The sequence below is a fragment of the Lingula anatina genome, chromosome 4 (assembly GCF_051362555.1).
Source record: "Lingula anatina isolate TDL-2025a chromosome 4, LinAna3.0, whole genome shotgun sequence".
Lineage (NCBI taxonomy): Eukaryota > Metazoa > Brachiopoda > Lingulata > Lingulida > Lingulidae > Lingula > Lingula anatina.
In genome coordinates, this window is record NC_141770.1 from 17,340,878 (window position 1) to 17,363,529 (window position 22,652).

General features: G+C 36.1%; 3 protein-coding genes across 8 annotated transcripts; 2 read left to right on the forward strand and 1 right to left on the reverse strand.

Moving 5' to 3' along the window:
- Positions 1–573: 573 nt before the first annotated feature.
- Positions 574–5,996, reverse strand: LOC106180259 (putative RNA polymerase II nuclear localization protein SLC7A6OS). Its single transcript, XM_013564208.2, has 5 exons — positions 5,807–5,996; positions 4,901–5,239; positions 4,426–4,723; positions 3,653–3,727; positions 574–2,879 (listed from the first exon to the last, which is right to left on the reverse strand). Exons 1-5 carry the CDS (start codon positions 5,972–5,974, stop codon positions 2,710–2,712), a joined length of 1,050 nt encoding a protein of 349 aa, XP_013419662.2. The 5' UTR covers positions 5,975–5,996; the 3' UTR covers positions 574–2,709.
- A 58-nt stretch (positions 5,997–6,054) lies between these two features.
- LOC106180213 (mitochondrial inner membrane protein OXA1L-like) lies at positions 6,055–15,844 on the forward strand. 5 transcript variants are annotated; one of them, XM_087010832.1, is made up of 9 exons: positions 6,055–6,244; positions 10,556–10,717; positions 11,080–11,296; positions 11,876–12,019; positions 12,526–12,611; positions 12,893–13,057; positions 13,540–13,647; positions 13,858–14,032; positions 14,380–15,844. In XM_087010832.1, the coding sequence occupies exons 1-9, from the start codon at positions 6,176–6,178 to the stop codon at positions 14,661–14,663; spliced, it is 1,410 nt and encodes a 469-aa protein (XP_086866958.1). In that variant the 5' UTR covers positions 6,055–6,175; the 3' UTR covers positions 14,664–15,844. The 5 variants fall into 5 exon arrangements, with proteins under 5 accessions (XP_086866958.1, XP_013419661.2, XP_086866960.1 ...); XM_087010830.1 differs by lacking the exon at positions 6,055–6,244 and adding an exon at positions 9,240–9,584; XM_087010833.1 differs by lacking the exon at positions 6,055–6,244 and adding an exon at positions 10,289–10,309.
- An 865-nt stretch (positions 15,845–16,709) lies between these two features.
- LOC106180232 (testis-specific serine/threonine-protein kinase 3-like) lies at positions 16,710–22,652 on the forward strand. Of its 2 annotated transcripts, XM_087011982.1 has the most exons (8): positions 16,710–17,417; positions 17,899–18,006; positions 19,098–19,321; positions 19,797–19,852; positions 20,428–20,563; positions 20,944–21,062; positions 22,109–22,274; positions 22,641–22,652. In XM_087011982.1, the coding sequence occupies exons 1-7, from the start codon at positions 17,121–17,123 to the stop codon at positions 22,126–22,128; spliced, it is 960 nt and encodes a 319-aa protein (XP_086868108.1). In that variant the 5' UTR covers positions 16,710–17,120; the 3' UTR covers positions 22,129–22,274; positions 22,641–22,652. The 2 variants fall into 2 exon arrangements, with proteins under 2 accessions (XP_086868108.1, XP_086868107.1); XM_087011981.1 differs by lacking the exons at positions 22,109–22,274; positions 22,641–22,652 and adding an exon at positions 21,755–22,086.

A 22,652-nucleotide genomic window follows, 5' to 3' on the forward strand; every position in this document is an offset into this window, starting at 1 on the left:
GATAATATCGTGATTCAAACACCCCGAGTTTCAGAGATTACTGCAGATTACTGTCTTGCTGCCACTCAAACTCAGGCTTGGATCAAGTGCATCTGTTCTTTCATTAAATTTAATCCAGTGGATTCAAATTCAATTCAAAGAATTAACACGCCTAAATACAAAAACGATTTATAACACAACTTTTCATGCTGAATATCGACCAAAACTTGCTTTAAGATAGTCCCCAGTATCTACAGTCTTCCAGCTCAAAGGGCCTTAGTTTCGCAGTTCATTTTCAGTTAAATATCATTTAACTAATTATATCTAATTTTTCCACGCTTACACAATTATGGTAAAAACGTCTAAGGTGAATTGTTTTCTTCATGTCAATAACAGTCGGTTGATTCTCCCTCCGAATTTTAAAAAAGAAAATCTAAAAAGTTTTTAAAAGAATTGTATTTGACGAAACAAAAATTGCAGGAAAAAAGATAAAAGAAAAAAAAGGAATCCTAATTATCATCTCCCTCGTGGGCAGTCAGCTTTATCGTATTCACATATAAAGTGAGTTCCAGAGATCACTGCAGATTATCAGCATTCCTGTACTGTCCATATTTATTAGAATCTCAGAACTCGGGGTGAAATTGGAACAAATTTCAAACATAACGCAGTTTGAGTAAATTTCAAATTGTGGTCACATGACGAATACAAACTACATAAAAATCAGCAAACATAAATGAGAGATCAACACTAACGCCCCATATACCCTACTGTGAATTCTCTTTGTTTTGAGTTCAGCATTGGGCGTCTTCCTTTAAAATTGCTGCCGGCATAATGACCACATTTACAGACCCTAGGAAATGCTTACGACTTAATGACAGCTTAACTTCTTATGTTAAATATCAGAAAACATTTTAATTGCTATGGTTAGATTAGTCAGCACCCGTGGACACAGCAGTATCGCCCCCTATAGTGCGTATGCGTAAGCAGACGCTCTATCCCGCCGCGCCCCCTATTGTGCAATTGCGTAAGCAACCATTCTATCAAATAGATCCTATGTGATATCTGGCTAGGGCCTGCCAAACTAATTTGGCGGGTCCCAGTTTCTGTTGAGGCACGCACACTGAGATTTGAGCATAACAGCAATGGTTGCCCACACCCTCTCAAATGCAGATCGTGAAATTACTAGTCAATGGTTTGGCTTCATGTTACGGTTAATAAAATAACCATATATTTTAGAAAACACAAAGAGTTAGTCCTAACAAAGCACTTTTAATTTTTTTTCCTGAAAATGCCAACACTTCTCCCTTAATCACCAAGAAAAGTCGTATCCAAAAACAGCCAAACAGAAATACAATATATAAAACCATTGTTAAAGATCTAGCGATAAGTTTCTACTATTTGTCATTCACGTAGAGTGAATTTTAAATGTAATGACAGATATAATCAGAATTCAGACTTTGAAAATGGGTTTATTGATAGGACTTTTCTCAATGGTTTAGAATGTAGTTGTAGTTGGTGATAAAGACAAATATCCAAGGAAATTATGTATAAATATGGGACCCAATGTGACTGAATTGCCCAATACTATATAATTATACCATATATAGTTTTTCTAAATAAATTCCTAATGTGTAGTACCATGTAGCACAGCAATCCTGCAAGACAGATTTCTATTTCGCAAATTTTGCTGACTCTGCTTGTCCTTTTCCTTTAGTATTTAAGTTCAAGGTTGTGGAACCCATTAGCCGAAAGTGTGTTGCGTATACCAGTATACTGGTAGATAGGTACATGTACTCCTGTCATTGTCTTTTTTTACACACAGTACACTCAAAAAGATATCTGCACGAAGTAACTCCCTGTACATAGCGTGGGTGTATGACAATAGTCCAAAAGTTCACTAATTAAACATATAGAACCTTTGAACCAACAAACTCTTATTGAAAGACGGATGAAAATGTTGCAAGTTTTGGGACTGATGAATCATTGGGCCAATGGATCTTTGGACTGGCAAGACCCACCCCAAATCTAGACTTTCTTTGTCCCATGTGCCCCAATAAAATATGTTCCTTATGCTGAGATACTGAACAGAAGGTTCACTAAGAACTTCATAATATGCAGAAAATGGAATCCATTAAACAATACATTCTTTGACCTCATCACACATTTGAACGTTAATAAATTCAATTTTGACCAGGTCATGATCACATCATATATATATATACTAGTACAGTACACACTAGATTTTAGTCTCCTCAGTTTTATATATAAAACACAGCTCTACGTTGTTTTTGGCAGTTGCTCATGATCACAAGCTTCAAACACCTTACATATACAGTATACTCAGGCATATTCCAATACTGTCTTACTTCTAGCTTTCATATTTACATATATTTAACAATTTAGTTACTTTCAAATACTCTTCTTACATAAACTTACATTTCCTGTTGGAATTTGCAAACAAAATTTTTAGGCATAGCTAGCAGTGGGCGTATTCTCGAAGGTTTGCAGCTTTCCAAACTCTTATACCTGTACGTGGAATTGTAACTTTGAAACCTCAAGACTCTTGTAACTAACAGATTCAAGGGATGATCTTTGACATGTGACTCAATAGAAACAGAACTTTGTTTGAGGGCATGGATTTAATTAATAAATGCCAAGTAAATTAAAGATAAAATCAAGTAAAGTTATCTGATTCCTTATAACACTCATCACACAACTCAACCTGCTATATCAGCTATATTCATCAATCTCATCAATGTCATAGCCATCATCATCCTCAAACAGTCCAGAGGCCATTTTCCTCCTGTAGTTCTCATAGGAAGATTGTGGTGTCCATGATGTGGTGTATAGCCCCTGTCCAAAACAGGCAAGGTCCTCTTCATCACTGGACAAATCTTCATCTAGAATATATATAAATATATATATATTTTTTTTTACTAAATTGTAGAAATATACAATTGCAGGTGGAAAGAAACTATAATAACAATTTCTTCACAACAGCGGTTAACATCTTAACAGAAAAAGACAGAAATATCGCAATGGAAGAAACTTGGTGTTACTGAGTGTGTAAGTCAGTTCAAGATTTTTTTTTAATTTGATTCAAAGAAAAAGGAAATACAGCTTACAGATGAATCTCTTTATCATAATTATTATTACTTTTTTTCCTAAAAATATTGATGAGAAAGTACTCTTCTTTTCATTTAAGTCTGCTTTTTTTTCTTATGACTTATTTTTCTGAAGGAATAATTATATAACTCAACATTTTTGCAATATTTCTTTGAAAGCAAATATGGGCAACAGTCATGACCTTACATTATTCCCCTGAAAGGAATGCCTTGGGACAGACAGACTGCTTATCATCATTGTGCTACCTAACCATATCCATCTATAGTATTCTTTACCTCCTAATCTCAAGCCCCTGACCAGTCTTGTGGATAATATTTAGTATTACATCATATCTGTACCATATCCATCTATAGTATTCCTTACCTCCTAGTCCCAATCCCCTGTCAAGTCTTGTGGATAATATTTAGTATTACATCATATCCGTACCATATCATTCCTTACCTCCTAGTATCAAGCCCCTGACCAGTCTTGTGGATAATATTTGAAATATTTGAAATATTTAGTATTACATCATATCCGTACCATATCCGTCTATATCATTCCTTACCTCCTAGTCTCAAGCCCCTGACCAGTCTTCTGGATAATGGTTCACCATCACTGTCAAATCCATCACCAGCTCCTCCTAATCAATATACATAAGCATGACATGCATAATATAATCATATCAAAGGTTTTCATCTGGTGATATAAGATGTCGAGAGAGAGAGAGAGAGAGAGAGAGAGAGAGAGAGAGAGAGAGAGAGAGAGAGAGAGAGAGAGAGAGAGAGAGAGAATCATACTTATCTAGAGAAAAACATTAAACATGTTCTTAGAAAAATTAAATGTTCTTAGTCAATTCATCACTGTCACAAGCTAAAAAAATAGTCAATTCCATCAATCTTTTTCTAGAAAGTTTAAGCAAGAAACCCTTCTGTGTGTCTTTAAAATATAATGTTGATTTGATTAGTTTTTTCAATACTCAAATATGTTTAAAGGGATAACAATTCTTCGTATGAGATCTATATTTCACAATAAATACATAGTGAACAACTCATAAAAATATAATATATTCTGTTTTATCACAAAAACAGCAGTTATAGCTATTATTCTGATATCTGAGCTTGTCTTTAGACCACGTGACCTCCATTGATGGCTATACATTTTTTGGCCAAAACGAAGAGTTATTATCCCTTTAACACATTAAAACAAAACAGAATAAACAATGAAATATTAATAAAAATGTATGTTTCATGTTGAACAAATAGTATTTCACATGCTCGATATTATAAATTCACATATTATATTTCCCGTTTTTCCCTGTCACTGACTGACCATCTTTACCTTCCTCAGGATCCTCGTCTGGGTAGTCATTCCTCCAGTTATCCTCCTCGTTACTGTCATCCTCATCCTCATAAATCTCCCTATCCATGGGCTCCCTGTAGTCGTCATACACATACTCTTCCCCATAAGCTTCCACCGTTAACAAGTTCTCCAAGCTGCGGAAATCAAAGTCTGCACAGTTGGAGTAGTAGATGTCGTACACAAAGTCTGTGTCCTGTGGCGCACTCTGGGGGATTTTCTCTCTGATCATTGGAACTCCATTACATGCTACTGCTGACTGGGATGAGATGGCCTCTGCCTAAATGCATGATGTGTATCTGTTATTTTTGTGAGAATGGTTTCCATTAAGTAAACATGAGATTAATTATGGACACAAAAACCATACTATAGTTTCATCTGTTGTGATATAACAAAAAAAGGAGGTTTACAATACGAAAAATGTTCTTTTTCAAGAATATTTGGTTACTGAACTTACTTGTTTTTCTTTTGATGCATCCTCCTCCTCCTCCTCCAAATCATAAATTTGATAACATTTCTGTGTCCAATTTTCAAAACTGGTATCATTAAGTCCAGTATCTTTTTGTTCCACTTCTGTGCCTTTACATGCACCATGTGAAGTCTGGTCATCTGCAACATCCAGATTGTTAAGGTCCATTGACCTATGACCTGCAGTAACTTTAAACCTGTTGTTTTTGATGACATCTTTTTGTTTTCTTCGAGCACTTTTCAGAAAGTCTGTGCTGTGCTGTTTGTACTCTTTCTCTAATTTTTTCTTTCTGATGGCTTCCTTAACATGGCGTGAAACTGGCTCATTCTGAAAAAAATATAGAACCTTTTTATTGCCTTTTCATGAGCAATAATTTCCTAGTGCAAATCAAAGTCTTATATAATCACTTTGCTCATGGAACTTATTTTGAGCTCGATTCTGCGCAGTATGTTGCTTTCTGGAAGGAAATTGTGCATTATTATTTTGATAAACCCTGCGCATTCAGAAGACGGTTTAGGTTTAGGTGCTTAATTTCAGGACACCCAAACTAGTAGACAAGCAGATGGATATTACCAAACTTAAAGCACTGTTGATGGGAAACTAGTTGGCTTTACAGGGGTGTGCAAGTTGAGGTGATGCGAAGTCACAGAGGTAAGGAAAAAACTTTCTGCTAACACGGTGTTCCTAAACATGATAATTTTTTTGTAAAAGTGAGATAGTGCATAAATTCAAACGGATTATCCACACTCATATATTTGAGTGTGTTAATTCTCAAGCATCTAGTCTAGTATTATTGTGTGTGTGTGTGTGGGGGGGGGGGGTCGTATGGACACTACCGCAATCCAATCCAATCCCAAAACATTGGGACTGTCGGCAAAACCTTTTCTCTATTACCTTTTTCTGAACGGTTCCGGCAAATGAAAATATACTTTTTACTTCTTCGTCGTCGTCGTCATCCACACCTAAAGGCTGACTAACCCGTTTTGGTTTTTTGCAAGCCAAAACTAGGCTATCCAGTGGATCATAATGCCTTCTACGTTTGACTCTCACTATCGTCGCCATTTCTGTTTTCCTTAGTCGTCTGCTATCACGCATAACGAGATTTTGAATTATCAGAAATGCAAGAGAACATAAAATGGATTTATAAAATCGATGTTAAAGATTTATCAAACATAATACAAGTTTCTTTTTACCTACTTAAAAACATTTTTATGTAGTTTTTTTCTCAATATTTTAGTCCTACCCATCAGGCATCAGCACAAGATGGCAGCCTACAGTCGCATGCGATTTTGTTTACAGCGATCACGCGGATTTATATTCTGTCACCCACCGGTAAGTCAAATGTCTGCTTGTTACTGATTTGTACGATTGTGACGAAAGATAAAGATACATGACTGTAAATGTGTGGTTAACGACCCCGAATTGGGATGGACGTGCTGACTCATTTGACTTTCATGCACACTCTTAAAAAAAAACGTGATGTTTGTATTTTTCAAAGTTTCATGCCTCAGCACATATAGTGGTACATAATATAGTAGTTCATAATATCAGAAACAGTAAATAGGAGCACTTACAGATATCATTCTGACTTCATCATGTACAGTGAATATGCTATAAAATTCAAACCAGCACTCTCTGTCAAAATGCAGCTGAAATGACCTCAGGGTCCACCTCGAAACAAAGCTGGTTTTTAACCAGGTGATATAAAATAAGCCCCCCTAGGCATACTCCCTAAAAGCTAAATCTGTGAATATATAAATATATGCAGATTCATATGGTAATGTTGTATTATATACTTTGACCTTCAGCACTCTAGATGCTCTAGGGTAAATACAGAACGGAATATTTGCTGCCATCATTGTTATTAGTTGTGGCTGCTTTTGGTACAGTCTAACTACTTGATAAGGGTTGAAGATGTATATGAATGTACAGTATAGACACAAACTGTACAAGTCTGTAAACATGATGAGAATGTTCTTGTGGGCAGCTGCATTCTTTGCACCAGTGTTGATATTGAAGATCAGGAAAAGACAGCCAATACTGGAGTTTCCTGTAGAAATAAACAGTTTGGAAAAGCACAGGATAGCACTGGACTACAAGCTTTATCCGGATTTATTTTATACCAATCGTGGAAAGTACACTGGTCTCTACCTTAGCTGGTATAGGAAAATGGGAAAAGGCGGGAAGAAATTTGTCAGTGATGCAGGCAAATGGACGGGGAATGCAGGTTACAATCACACATTGGGGGACACCATTGCTGTGGATAGGGACATATTCGATAGCAGAGATGATGCATGCAGAGACATCTATGATGTTGATGACTTTGATATCAAGTCTCTCCCTAAAGCCAGTGTGGTCATCCCATTTCACAATGAGCCTCTGTCCAGCATACTACGGACACTGCACAGCTTACTGACCAGGGGGCCAAGAGAGGTCATCAAGGAGGTCATTCTAGTGGACGATGGAAGCACAAATGATAAAACTTGCCTAAAAGAACCCATAGAAAAGGCTATTTTAACATTACCTGGTGTTAAATTGATAAGAACGGTCCAGCGAGAAGGTTCCACCAAGGCCAGGCTGATTGGTGCAGCATATGTCACAGGAGAAGTCATATCTTACCTGGATTCACACGTGGAATGCAACCGCAACTGGTTGCTGCCTATACTACATCATATCCATCATCATCCCACTGCTGTTGCCATGTCTCTACTGGACACTATTTTTGGTGATTCCTTTAACCTGCAAAAGAGTTGGCTGGGCTCACATGGAGGGTTCAACTGGAATTTAGAATTCTATTGGAAACCAATACCAGCTGAGTTAAGGAAAAGTTTGAAAAACACTGATCCAATTCCTTCTCCTATTATGCCAGCTGGTGCGTTTGCCTTGAGAATGGACTTTTTTAGACAGCTTGGCATGTTAGATCCTGACATGAGAATTTGGGGGGTTGACGACGTAGAGTTTTCTTTCCGAGCATGGCAGTGCGGAGGGCGTGTTGAGATTCACCCATGCTCACGTGTCGGTCACATCTTCCGTAGTGTTCCTTATTCTTTCCAGGATAAACCTGGGAAAGTGATATTTCACAATGCTGTTAGATCAGCTGAGGTTGTCCTTGGTCCAGATTACCGCAAGTTTTTCTACGGACAAGCCATACACTATGATGTTTCAGTGAACAGAACTTCACTGAAGGAAAGAATTCAGCTGAAGAAAAATCTTAACTGTAAATCCTTTGAATGGTACATGTCTAATATTATACCTGAAATGCCTATCCCTCCAAATGATGCAGTTTTTTATGAAAGATTAGAAAATGTGGGTAAATCATTGTGTTTGGAAGACAGCAATGGGGTACCCAGTCTCGCAGAATGTGTGAGTTTAAAGTCAAGTCAGATGGCATACATTAATAAAGAAAACCAGTTGAGGATTGGTTCAAAGTGCTTAGGTCAAAACAAAATGGACTCTAAAAACAACATGGACACCAGGGTGCAATTTGTTGATTGTGCAGAAAGTGAATTTGTGTTTGGTTGGGAGTATGTGAAAGGACGGTTAGAAAATGGAGGCAGGTGTCTAGATTTTGTGAAAGAAAATGTTGTGCTAAGCAACTGCACTGGAGATGAACAGCCGTCCCAGCGATGGAGGTTCAAATATAACTTTGACTGGAATAAAAGGCTGAGTTACTTTTAAAATTATCAAAGGCATTAAATTATATACTAAGTATGGGAAAATGCAAGTTGTGCTTGTCTCCAACTTTTGTGCTATCTACATAATTGTTCAGATGCTGATGGAAACTAAAAAAAAAAGAAAAGAAAAGAAAAAAGAAATTAGTTAATAAATTAGTTACTCATTCACTGTAAAAAAAATCACTATTTAGCACATTTCTGTGCTTTTTGATATGTGGTCAGAGTTGAATTTTTCTCATGATAATGGATTGTAGTTTTAACAATGATTTAAGAATGTCATCTTCAACTTGTTAGGGTTCACCAGCAACAGGGAATAGAGTCTTTTCCACGAAATCGTGAGCATGCGCAGTTCGCGCCATTTTGTGCGGGACTGTTTCTCAGTGGGAAAGAGTAGAAGGGGCCTTTGGTACTTTTGTAGTTGTATACCCCCCCTCACCCTGTAACTTTCTGTAACTTTCACTTTTCAAACAGTTTTTTACATTTTATTGTTTATCCATGTCAAAGCTGTTGAAATAAAATGCTTTTGTAATTACCTGTGGATTTTTTATTAGTGTTAATCACGTTTAATCCAGCCCATTGAAATACAAAGTTAGAATCTTCAATTTACACCCGCAGTCAATAACTTGCCGCATTTTCGTTGGCTAACCCTAAGGAAATTTTATGTGAACAAGTAGCTCATAATAATTTCACAGAGGAAATCCAAGTATACAATGTATCAATCCTATGTTCACATAAAATAAGGTAGAGTTAGCCAACGAAAACGCAGCAAGCTGCGGTTACATTGTAAATTTTCACATTGTATTTCCATGGGGTGGATTAAACGTGATTAAAACTAATAAAAAGACCACAGGTAATTACAAAAACATTTTATTTCAACAGCTTTGACATAGGTGCAAAAGACACTGTAAAAAAATGTTTGAAAAATGAAGGTTTCAGGAAGTTACAGGGTGGGGGTATACTACAAAAGTACCGAATGTCCTATCTTTGCTGTCGATGAGGTACGTTTTTAGTTCTTTCATTGAAAAGTCATCAGGCACTTCTGCTAAATTTCTATTCCAACTGCTCCCATGAATGTGTTTTCGAAAAAAATCAGGTGTTAACATGTTACGAAACTTTGAAAATTCAGAATGAAATGAGCACTCCTCGATATGGCGTCCGTCGTGTACACTCCACACTTTCCCCCTGAAACTTCAAATCCCGCAAAATCTCGCATTCCCACGGATAATTTAGCGGAAGTCACGTGACCGTGGAAAAGACTCTATTGGTGCATTCTTTTATTTTCTAAATAAAGCATTAGCCTTGAGGGATGTAGCTATGTGGGGATGTGGACATTTCAATTAAATGTGAAATAAGTCAAAACTGTAAACATTTGAAAGTCAATAAATTTTTAAAGGTATATCCATTTCATGTTTTGAAAATGTTCCCGAGTTGTATTTTTATCCTGCAAAGCTTATCTTTCCCAATTCAGACCGTAAATGAAAAATTCTTAAATAAAATGTTTAAATAATAGACCATTCCCAGAGACTATTGTACTAACTTTGGATCGAACTATCTCCAAGGGAATTCTCGCTTAACTGCAATTAACTTAAGCAGCTTAGATGTCTGTCACACCTACTAAAGCTGTAGCTATCCTTGTTATGATTCATAAGTGAAAATGAGGTCATTTCAGATTTAATGCAGTACATGCCCAATTGTGAAATACCAGGAATATGTCAATTAATTGGTTTGCGCATAGCTTTTGACTTGACGTTGTTTTTGAAATATAATTGGTCTTTCATAACTCTTGATGAAATTTACAACTACTTGTATATTACTCTTGATGGATTATTTTGGCTTTTTGATTAAATATAGGTACTCAAAAAATGAAAGCTAAGATATTATTTTTTGGGGATAATTAGAACAATTGTTGATACTGTCATCATGCAATATTTGTCTCACAGAACTGAAAAGAAAAAAATTCTCATTCCAGCCTATCACAATGAACATGTTCCGTATAGGCAGAAGAAGGATTCACCACCATGTCATCTTCTCTGACCTCAGGTCATCATCACGACCTCTGATTTCTAGGAATGGTGCCGCCATCTTCAACAGTGTACCAGCACGTTTTCAAAGTTCTTCCAATTTTAAACAGGTAGTCTTATAAAACAAAGTTTTGTACATTGTTTTAGAAATAAGTAATGTAATAATTTCAAAGTTTTTGTAGTTTATGTTGTACTTATGAAACACAAACATTACATGGTGATATTCAAAATGGTCCAATTTGATTATAATGAGTGTACCCATCCTGCTATTTTTATAATTTTATATTTGTTTTTCATTATATTAAACTGGGTATTTTGCTGCAGGTGTAGTTATTACTTAAGAGATTCAGGTGTCAGTAATTGAGGAGGAAAGTTTGCCATTCCGTTTTGAAGAAAGTGAACCCTGTGCTTCCATAATCATCTGAAGTTAATAAAAAAATCTTAAGTTTTGAAACTCGATTCTTATTTCCAGGAAGTCATTTTGGGGGACCAGCAACAAGAGGTCATCAGTGAAGGAACTTACCTCAATCCTCCAGTTGATATTGTGGACACCCCATTGGAGACTCTGGCTGAACCCTCTCTTCAGAGCCTTGGACTGGCCAGTTACTGGCCATCTGGCTGGGTACAGTCATTTCTGGAGACCCTGCATGTCCAGTATGACATGCCGTGGTGGGGAGCTATAGCACTGGGTACGTACCCTGAGGTTCAGGCCCTCTGTTTGATATGTCCTGATGGGGAGCTTTAGCACTGGGTAAGTACTCTGAGGTTCAGGCCCTCAGTGTGATATGTCCTGGTGGGGAGCTATACCACTGGATACGTACCCTGAGGTTCAGGCCCTCAGTTTGATATGTCTTTGTGGGGAGCTTTAGCACTGTGGACTTCCCTGAGGTTCAGGCCCTCAGTTTTATACACTTTTTAAATTTGGAGGGAGTAAAAACACTTAGCTTAGCTATGTACCCTAAGGCATTTAGCCTTTATATTTTATAGCTTCTTTGGAAGCTTAATGCTACAGCTTGTGCCTTCAGTTTAATGTTAATACATAGGACAGCTGAAGTGTTAAGTGCATGCCCTAAATTTGAAAATGGATCTCAGGTGGAAGTTGCCTCTGCCCTGAAGTAGTATATAGTATTTATTAGCTAAAGGACTGGGTGTGGACTGAGTTTGGTATTCCTTTTTGGGTAGCTTTGATTATGAAAATAATTATCAGTGCATTATTAATTTCATAGTATAGATCTTGAATTATTTTAATCTATTTAAATTCATTGTAGGTACTCTTTGTTTACGGATTTTGATCTTCCCACTGATGGTGATAAGCAGGAGAAGTTTAATAGAAATGCTGAATGTTATGCCACAGATACAGAAATTTCAGGACAAAATGGCAAAAGCTCTAGAAGACAATGACATGGTTACTTGTATGTATATTTAACTTTACAGAAGTTTATTCTTTCTCTAAAATCCTACAATTTTCTTTTCAAATGATCTATATTAAATTATTATTTTTGTCTTGAAAATCTGTTACAAAACTTTTTACACATTTCATCTATGTAGTTATGTAAAGCATGTCAACTTCCCCCCTCCCCCCAATGACCTATATCAAATGACCTATATAAAATTATTATTTTTGTCTTGAAAATCTGTTACAATTTATTTTTACACATTTCATCTCGTAGTTGTGTATAGCTTGTCAGTCCCCCCCCCCCCCCCAACCCCAATCTGCCCCACGTAAGAAAGTGTCACTGAGTTTCTTTATAGTGTTACCTACTTTGGCAGGTCCATCAGTAGTCTCATGCTTTTCCTTTAGAACCCCTTAAAGTACCAATACAGTTAACTATATTCTACTGGGTAATATTTGAGAAGTTGTGATTTAATTTAGGTTTAAGGGCTTCTTATACCAAGTTCATATGAATATTTTTTTCAGACATGGAGGAGTTGCAAAAGCTTCAAATGTTACATAGAGACGTTGGTGTCTCTCCTTTTCGCTGTTTCTTGGTTCCAATAGTTCAGGTGATTTGGATATAAGTGAGCCATTAACTATCTTGTGAATTGTTGAGAAACTAGATTTAGCAAGATTTTTATCTCTTTCTTCCATTGATAATTTAAATCCTACATAGAGTAATTTTTTCATTAACAAGACTGTATTGTATGGGCCAGTATGAGTTGAGGTAAATCCATTGATTGGCTTTATTTCATAATAGAAAAGCAAAAATTTTGCTTTCTAAATTAGAAAGCAAGTGTTATAGTGATATTATGATCTCCTTTTTTTAACCTATGCACTTGTTTTCTAGGTACCAATTTTTCTATCGGTGTTCAGTGCCATGAGGGGAATGGTCTCACTGCCAGTGGAGAGTTTAAAGATGGGAGGTTTGTGGTGGTTTAAAGATCTGACTGTGGCGGACCCAATTTTTGCACTGCCGTCTGCAACAGCACTGACCATGTGGTTGACATTAAAAGTATGGACTGTTGTGGAAACTTTAACATTAAGTTGATCTAAGATTAACAATATAAAATTCAGACCTTGTAATGTTTATTATTAATGACATTTACCATTCTTGCCAATTTATTTACTCTTTAGAAAAAGACTAGCTGGTTTATTTGTCTACCCCTGCAAAAGGCTTTTTATGTATTTCATGAATTTAACGTTTTTTTTTAATATGTTGAAACGGAATATACAGTCACAGGCTTGATCCAATTGACTTTGTACTTATTTAATACCAACCTTTTTTTAATTCATTTTTTTTTCATGGGAATATATTTTTAATAATTTAGTTGAGGTGCAGGTAAAAATCTAAATACTGTACGGACACTGTGTACCTTGTAGTGACCTAGAAAATCCCATTTTTGGAATCCAAATTTTTTTGTAGCAAGTGACTAGTTATTAGAAGTCACTTCTTGGCTGTTGCTCTAAAGATCTTGCTTCTTCCCTGCATTTCAGCTGGGTTCAGAAGCTCCCCCGCTAGATGTTAACGCGCAGAAGATGCTGAAATATTTTCTGTATGGTATGCCAGTGATGTTGTTTTGTGTTACAGCAACATTTCCCTCAGTAAGTAAAAATTAGTGGTTCAGTTATGTTCAGACCCCAATATAAGTAATAGTGATCTTGACCAATGCTATTTGTTCCATGGGTTATGACATTGGTCAATATTTTGTTTGACTAAAGTGTCAGCAGTGGAAGTATGTAATGAGTTTTGATTATCAGATCTCAAATTCTATGCTAATTGTATAATAAAAATAGTATTTGCTGTATTTGCAGGCCATGCTGGTATACTGGTTCACTCAAAATGTCATCTCCCTATGTCAGGGGGCAGTACTCAAAATTCCTGCAGTAGAGACCAAGCTGAAAATGCCTAAACTAATCAAACATGAGGCACAGGAGAATGCTGAAACTCCATGGGGAAAAAAGGGGTTTAAGGAAGCTTATCAAGAAGGTGAATTTTATCAAGTTGTTTCAAATTTTGTTCCAATAAACTAACATGTTTTGAGCTATTAAGCAAAAATATTTTTTTCCTCCCTTGTTCAAGGCATTTACAAATTAATTGAGGATTAATAGTTACGATTCGTTGAGCCTTAAACATCTGAAAAAAAAAAGAATATAACATCATTGTTGGTACAGTTATTAGCAGCCCCGTGGGTCCCATGCATATAAGTATTCTGCACAGGCAGTTCCATTGCGTGATTGACGTTTGTCTGGATAGAAAGTCTTGAAGCTTATTTGGGAATGTTATTAATGAATTGTTCATTCATTTTTATGATTATTTTAAAAAATCAATTTCAGCCATGAAACAACATAAAGTGTTACATGAAGTAGCACAGCGTCAAGAGATGGGGCAAAGTCAAGAGGACATAGTGAAGATGATGTCAAAGCAAAATTTTGCAGACCAGGGATTAAAAAATGAGACGCAGCAAATCAATGAAGAAATAGGGGAAAATGAGAAAAACAACACACTCAAACTGGATGAAAATGAAGATTTAGAAAAGTTTGACAGAAGTACTGTATCTGAAAAAAATGGATCTCAGAACAGAGATGATTTGAACGAGAAATCTAAATCAAGAAGATGATGATGTTTTGCTATTTACTGTTAAATTAATAATATTTATTTTCTGTAATAGTATTGGTTGAAGACTGTAAGTCAGATTTACAGGATTTAACATTACTGGGAGTGTTCCCAGTTGGCAATACTTTTATCCCACAAATTTTCAAACTCATCTAAACATAGATCAAGATAAACATCTATTCATTCATTAAAGTTTTAACGTATTCCTCCTGTGTAATCATACTGAAAGAGAGTCGACCTTTGGTCTATTTACTACATCTTGATCTAACACTGTCCACTAGTGGTCAATGCAGATACTAGCAGAAAATTTAAAGGTCTGACGTCTATAGAGCCCTCCCCTTCTTTTTATGAAAATCCAACACATTCATTTTCAGACAAGATACCTATTAAAAGTACATGTCAGGTTACTTTTTTTTTTAATTATTTTTACCTGTGCAGATAGCAACAGACACCATAGTACTGACCTGAATTTGTTTTGTAAGTTTATTTTAATACCACACATTGCTAAAGACAATATTATCTGGCATGGATATTTTCAGTGTATATTTGCACCCCACAGATTTTGTTCCTGGATGCCAGAGTCTAAAAATGCTGATGGACAACTCAGCAGAACAAGAAGTACAGGGCTCCATAACTCGAAAGCATTGCGCATTGTGAATAGCAATAGCACATAGAGGCTACAATGTGGGGCGAGTATGGGCAAGTTATGGAATCGAGACGCTTGTGCTCAGTTGCAATGCGCGATGCTTTCGAGTTACGGGGCCCAGATAAGTAGACAATTTGGCCTGGATCCCAGAGTGTCGTTATTATCTTCTCAATCTCCATCCACATTGCTGGCTTGCAACATCTGTTTAATACTTGGCACAGGGCCATGATAAAAAACCTTGGTAATTTTCTTGTGTAAAAATGAGGCAATGTGCATTATAGCAGATGTCATTATAATGACTGGCCAAATTATTCAAATTAAAAATGGAGTAAAACAGCAAATCCAGGTGCAGGGATGGGTCAAGTAGTAATTCGTCGAAGGAGAAAATGTGCTTAGTTTACCCCAGAAAAATTCATCTTAGCAGGAAAATCCCATGATTTCTTTGAGAGAATCTGATATTTTATTTGTGGAAGAAAGTTGCTGACTTATAGTAATATGTACAATACAAAAACTATAAATAAAGAAAAGATAATTTTAAACCATCAGTCTCCAAATTAATTAATTATATGTGTCCAGCCATGACAATTGTCATAGAAATCTTCTGAATAATGTAAATATTTCATTTATTAAATTACCCACACTGCATAAGGTGAATTGATCACTAGCTTGAAACCAAATTTAAGGCGGAATAATATTAGCAAACTTTTACTTTCTGATTTTCTTTTAAGATTTATAATCAAATATTCTATATTTTGAGAAAATAGGAAAAAATAGCATTTAGCAATTATTAATAAATTAAGCAAAATCATGTAATATATAATTTAAATTTTTATACATGCATATAAAAAGATATTAGCAAATATTCTATATGTTTTTAGATAATTAAAAAAAGTAATACACAAAATTTGTTACAATATTTAAAATTAAAGTGCGATCTATGTAAGTGCATATGATATTTTTTGTTGTTTTTTTAAATTAACTTATTATAAAGATCAAGTACCAGTGCGCCCGTTAAATAGCTGTAATTTTAGCGGGGTCTGAGATGGCCTGTTTTCTGTCATAATGGGGAACCTTGGATAGTTTTGCAACTAATATTAAAAAAGAATAGACCCATGCTGGCAAATTTTGCTTGAACTATAGTCCTAGCCTGTAGACTAGATCTGTGCGTAGAACTAGAAGTACGAGAACAATTTTGACCGCCCCCCCATCCCCCCCCCAAAAAAAATAGTCATTGTTTGTGCCACATTTTGGATGTAAACATTATTCGTTGAAACCAGGAATCAGGACATACACTTTTCTTTTTTCCTTTACAGAATAACAGCACAAGATGCAATGCTTTGTTTTAAATAGCGCCTTCTAAGCCAGGTACTCCTCCCCCCCTTTTTTTTTTTTTTTTTTTTTTTTTTTTGTCATCGAAAATGCCTAAAACAGCAGTACTACTTCATGCAGCGGACTCATTGACTTGTCTTCGTGATGTTTCAAGTATGTCCATATAGATGGCGCAGTTGTCAGTTAACTATTTTCACTCCACTAGTCGCTTATCTCTTGCTTAAAACTATTGAAACTCACATTTTACGACAAAAGAGGGTCATTGCATTATGTTTTGTGGGTCAATTTCTTGTGTGAGACAAATCCTTAACGAACTGAGACCTTGAGTGAAATATAATGTCGGCTTGTCTTGTTTCTATAGTCGAGCGCAATATTTTGTTTCCATTGTCGCAAGGCATTTTGGGATACCGCAAAGGTTCACCAAACTTTTCGGATGTGTTTTGATTGTTCTGTCGATCAAAATCGGATGCAAACTCTTATTTAGCTATGGAAAAGCGCGAACAGATACAGTTCTGTGCGTCTGGAGACGCTAAAGCGATTCTAGAGAGAGAGGATAAGAAGAAGGGGCGCTTGGCTCCAATGTGGACGCCAGGTCATACTCCGTGCATGGAAACCAAGACGGAGCTGGTGGAAATCCTTAATCATGGGTTTCAGTTTCATTCCTTCCTCTCTCTGGATACTGACAGTAAAGTTATCCGGGGAGAGATAATGAGTTATAGGCTGCTCAATAAGTCGGTGAAGAACACCATCCGCAGATTCGTCAACAGCAGTGGGCATCGATCGGTGAGTAGATCACACGGCCACCATACAATCATGTGTTCTTGAAAATGAGACTGAGCGAAGGTTTTCACTTGACTACGACTGTTACTTAGATTTGTAGCATATAAGAGCACTTCACACGAACTTTATTGAAAATAGCACACTAGTCTACCACAGTGTTAACACCTGAACAAAATCAGTGACTTGTTTTCAACGAGTGACCTCACATTATGTTTAGGTATCCAGTATTGAAAGTTGAATTTAAAATTTTCGGATTTTCCCTGAAGACTTAGTTTGCAGTCACTGAGCAAGAGTACATATGAATAATGCAAATGAAATGATTCAAAATAATGCAGCAAATGAAATGATTCAGAAATAATGAAAACATATTAATTAAGTTTTACAAGCAATTATAACAATATCAGACAAATGTGATATTTATTCAAATTATTGAAATGCACATGTTTTTAGAGTAATGGTAAATGCTATTTCCTTTTGCACACAGGTTGCCATAAAAATCATCAGCAAAAGGTTGGCACCAGCTGAATATTTGACTGAGACATTGCCCAAGGAGCTGAAAGGCCACAAGGTCTTGTCTCGCCAAAAACCATTTGTAAGTTTTGAATATCAAGTTCATTATTTAGTTTGATTTTGCTTTTCTACTAAACCTGTATATTTTTTCTTTAAATGTAAGACTGCCCTCTAGTGCTTATCATGTTTTTAAAAATAATTTTAAAAAGCTATTTCTGCAGTTTTATTTTTGAAACAACCATTTATTTGTGAAAATTTAAGATATGAAACTATTTTTACATATTTACTGTATGTGGTGCATCAGTTTGTTTCTGAGTATTAGAACATAGGTGCATGTGCAGTGACTTGTGTGCTCTGATGCATTATATCTACATGTACCATTTTATACACATGTGGATGTATAGTTGGACTGGGGTGGGTCACTAATGGAAAGGTCTGGTGCACAACACAACATGCATTCTGTACTAGTATTATGTGTGTCTGCATATGCAGAAACTGCAACCATGCATCTGGGGACATGGATCAAAATTCACTCTTATAGCTCTACCATTATAAAATGGTCAAGGAAGACACTTTTGTTAAATATGCTTTTGCTTCTTTGTCTTGTTTTACTTGGTATGTTTTTGTTTCTGTTTTTGTTTTTGTTTTGTTTTTTTTTTTTTTTGTTTTTTTTTTTTGGGGGGGGGGAGGGAGAGAGATATATGGGTACCTCTGATGATGGTGGGGGAGGTGGCTGCAACTCATTGTGCCCTCCCTCCTCACTCCCTCCAGATCTACTACTGGGAATCTGTATGTATGTCTGCATGTGTAGTAACTGCATGTAAGCATGTACAGTACCTTTGCCTGGTTCAACAGCACATGTGTAAGCTACATATATGATGCTTGCCTAGTATAGATTTCCTGCACTTTTATATCCTTTTATTTTTGTATTTATGGGCTGATAGTAACAGAAAATCACATTTTAGCCTCTCTCTTGAGGGAGATAGAGGGAGATCTCCCTAGTATGTGTGTGTGTGTGTTTGTGCATGAGTCAGAAGTGTGTAAATATCTCTATGTGTTTGAGTGCATGCATCAATATATGTATATATATATACTTGCCCAAGTACTTAATTATATGCATACATGTATGTGTAATGTGAATAATGCTTAATATTAGCATACTGTCTTTATTAGGTGCAGTTCTATGAAAAATTTGAGAACGAGAATTACATCTACCTGGTCACTGAGTTCTGTGAAGGAGGCTCACTGCAAAACCTTGTGCCAACTGCCAAAGGCCACAGCAACCCCCAGGGTTCCAATTTCCCTGGTGCAAGAGTGAGTGAGAAACTGGCCAAGGTTTATTTTGCTGATGCCTGCAATGGAATTCTTACCATGCACAATGCAGGAATTGTGCACAGGTACTAGCTAGTACACTTTTATTTTACGTTTTTTGTGTTCTCACCTAAGGATTTGTTAGTTGTAAACTTAAATTCATATGTATTAACTATTTAACATTAAAACAGTAGGAGAGATGCACAGATTTTTACTCTGAACACATTTGATTGCAAAGTGTTAATTCAATTTGGCACATTCCCTCTCTGTACAAATTTACCTTGTATTCAATTTAAAACGGAATAAGTCAAAGTAAAGAGGCATTCTCTGCTGATGTGTGAATGGCAGTGTTGCCTCATACTTCAACTTTCTTCATATTTATTTTATTTTTTTTTATTTTTTTTGTTACAGCCAAAAACAGTCTTCCAATCATTTTCATTCTCTTATTTGTCCATTTAGTCATACATTTTGATATGTTGGATTTTCCATTACTTTAATTGGCTTACTAGTTATTCCTTCTTGAGCTGGCTGATGAATTGTTCTTAAACTATCCCTTTTTAGGAACATCAATCTGAAAAATATTCTGGTAGATAGTGGCCGCAATACCAGAATTAAAGGTAAAAACATTTTACTAAACATTCTTGTAACTTTGGTGCATGCATAAAATGTTAAACAAAATATAACAAATGCATGGAAATTTAATCTGCAGCAAACAAATTTTTTTGTCATCTTTGATGCCACTGTTTTATTGAATCAGTTTAGGATTACATACAGTAAGTTTGTTTTCTTATGACTTGGGCGATTTTTTTAATAATCATAAATTCCAATGAAATGTATCCCATTTCCTGTAGTAGGAAAAATATCACTGTTTTACTAGTCGAAGGAATTATAAAAATTGCAGCTTGGTTAAAATTTGCATTTTATAATTATTACAGTGGGTGACTCTGTAAGATTGTTGGACTCGGGGGCTCTTTCAGTCAGGGTTGTAACAATGATATTAATCACTATTAAAACTCAAACTTGATTACTAAAACAATAATAATTAAGGGATATGATCATGTTTTTACAGGGGTCTATTGTTACTAAGAATATTCATATGTTTATTATAATGGTAATTATTCATTTATTTCTTTATAAAAATTAATCTTCATCATGCTTTATGCTTTCTTTTATTTTCGTAATGTGTGGCCAGGCTTTGGGAATATTGCCTTCTTTAAGTATGGGAAAAGACCCTTGTTTACTGGATATCAAGGCGACCCCTACTTCATGGCACCAGAAGTATTGAAGAATGAAAAGCATGACGCCAGAAAAGCTGATATTTGGAGCCTGTATGTCAAGCATTAGACTGTCTCAGAATTTAAATGTTTTTATTTAAGGCTGTTAATAGAACTAGTAAAGAAAAGAACTGTCTAGCATTAAATTATTAGTTTGAAGTTTTTAAAATTCTCTTAATGCAAAGCCAATTGGACCACTGTTAGTACTTTGGATGTTTTAAAATCCGTGACGTGCCTGTGGTGTGTTGTTTAAATCGACTGTAAATGTAGGTTTGACTCTCACCACCAGCCTAACCTGTGCATACAGGTGTATCAGCATCATCTTAATCATCATGTAAATCCTCTTCATGCATCTGTCACGTACTATTTTATTGATTTAAATTTATAACTATCATTATCTTTTACATATATACCACTGATTACATCCATTCCAGTGGTGTCGTGCTCTATGCCATGACCACCGGCAGACTGCCATTCTACAAGCCTAATATGGAAGACCTCATTGAAGATATGGCAATGAGCAGACTAACTTTTGCAAAGGGAATGTCCAAAGGTAGGTACACATTAACTGACCCAAGGCTTTGTTGAACAAACCGGGGAGGAGTGGGGGGGGGGGGGGGGGGGGGGGGGGGGGGGGGGGGGGGGCAAAAGGATAAAGATTGTCTTGCCTTTCTAGATCTAAAATTGCTTAAAATAATAGATTGGGTCATTTTTACTAAAATCATGTGTAAGGCATAGGGAAGTGAAATCATTACTCTTTATTTTTGGGGGCTAGGAGGGGGGTGAGGATTGGAGTAACTCCAAAGGTAGGAGCCTGCTGTGCCCCCTTTGCTTCCCCACCCCCTGGGTCCCCTATTGGTATATTTGCATGTATGGATGGCATACTGATATTTGCTGGAATGCATACTGTAAAAACACTGTTTATAAACATACTTTTAAGTAAAAAGCATGAGAGAAGTGCATGTGACAATTTTGCTCTGACATCTGCTAGTTTGTAGCTACTAGGAACTACTGGTAGTTTCTATACTCTCCATTTTTCTCTTTCTATCTTGGTCTTCTAGCTATCTTTTCCTTGTACTTCTTGCAACATTCTTCTGAATGATTATATTCTGAATTGTTTTTTTTTAAATTCTTTTAAAAATTCATTATAATAATGATTAATCTCCTCTCTTTTGTACTGCTTACTTATTTTTTTTCTCGCTTCTTATTTTCTGTCCTTTTTGTGTTCTCTTCACCTATTCAAAGAGCTCATTAGGCTTGTGCGTAAGATGCTAGCCTCTGATCCTTCTCGCCGTCCATCCCTGAAGGATGTTCTGCAGCATCCTTGGTTCACTGGCAAGCCGGAGTCTCCCTGCAGTATGGCAGGAACTCCATCTCCAGTGAGTTTGCTTAGAAGTGAATGGACACGATTCAGAATTTATTTTAATGCAAATGTGTCATTTTTATTTTCTTTTAATTCATTTGACATGCTTGTTTTTATTTATTGATACATTTATTTATCTATTTATCTTTTTAATATTTATTTTATTAGTTTTTGTTTGTTTATTTTTATTTATTTATTTATTTATTTGGTCTAAAAGCACATATTTCTCTTGACAGCACCAGGAAGAGGAGGATGAGTTCCCTTTTCCATGTATGGCCAACACTGCCAGTAATCTCCGTACTGAGCAGCTGAAAAGGGATTCTTCCACCGTTGTTCTGCGTAGAAACACCTCTCACGAATCAGTGGAAGTTGTCAAATTGAGGTCAAGGGTACCTGGCCATGGTCAGTATAGGTGTATTGGGTAGATGTAATTTGTTGGTGTGAACTTTTGTAATCCAAAATTTGATTTAACTGTTTGAGTGATGGATTCTTATTAGTTTCTTGCATATGTATCTATAAGGGTACTAAGTGGACTGGAAATTAAAATTTGAGTAATTTTCACTCACTCACACACACACACACATACACACACACACACACACACGAAAAAAAAAACATGAATACACTTATACACACACACACAGTCACACACACACACTCTTGAACACAACCACCCATGCACACACAGATGAACACACACACGTCTGACCAGCTTGAGATGTAGCAGATATATAAGTTGTTGTATCAATTGTTTGTTTCCTATTCTAGACAACCCATTGT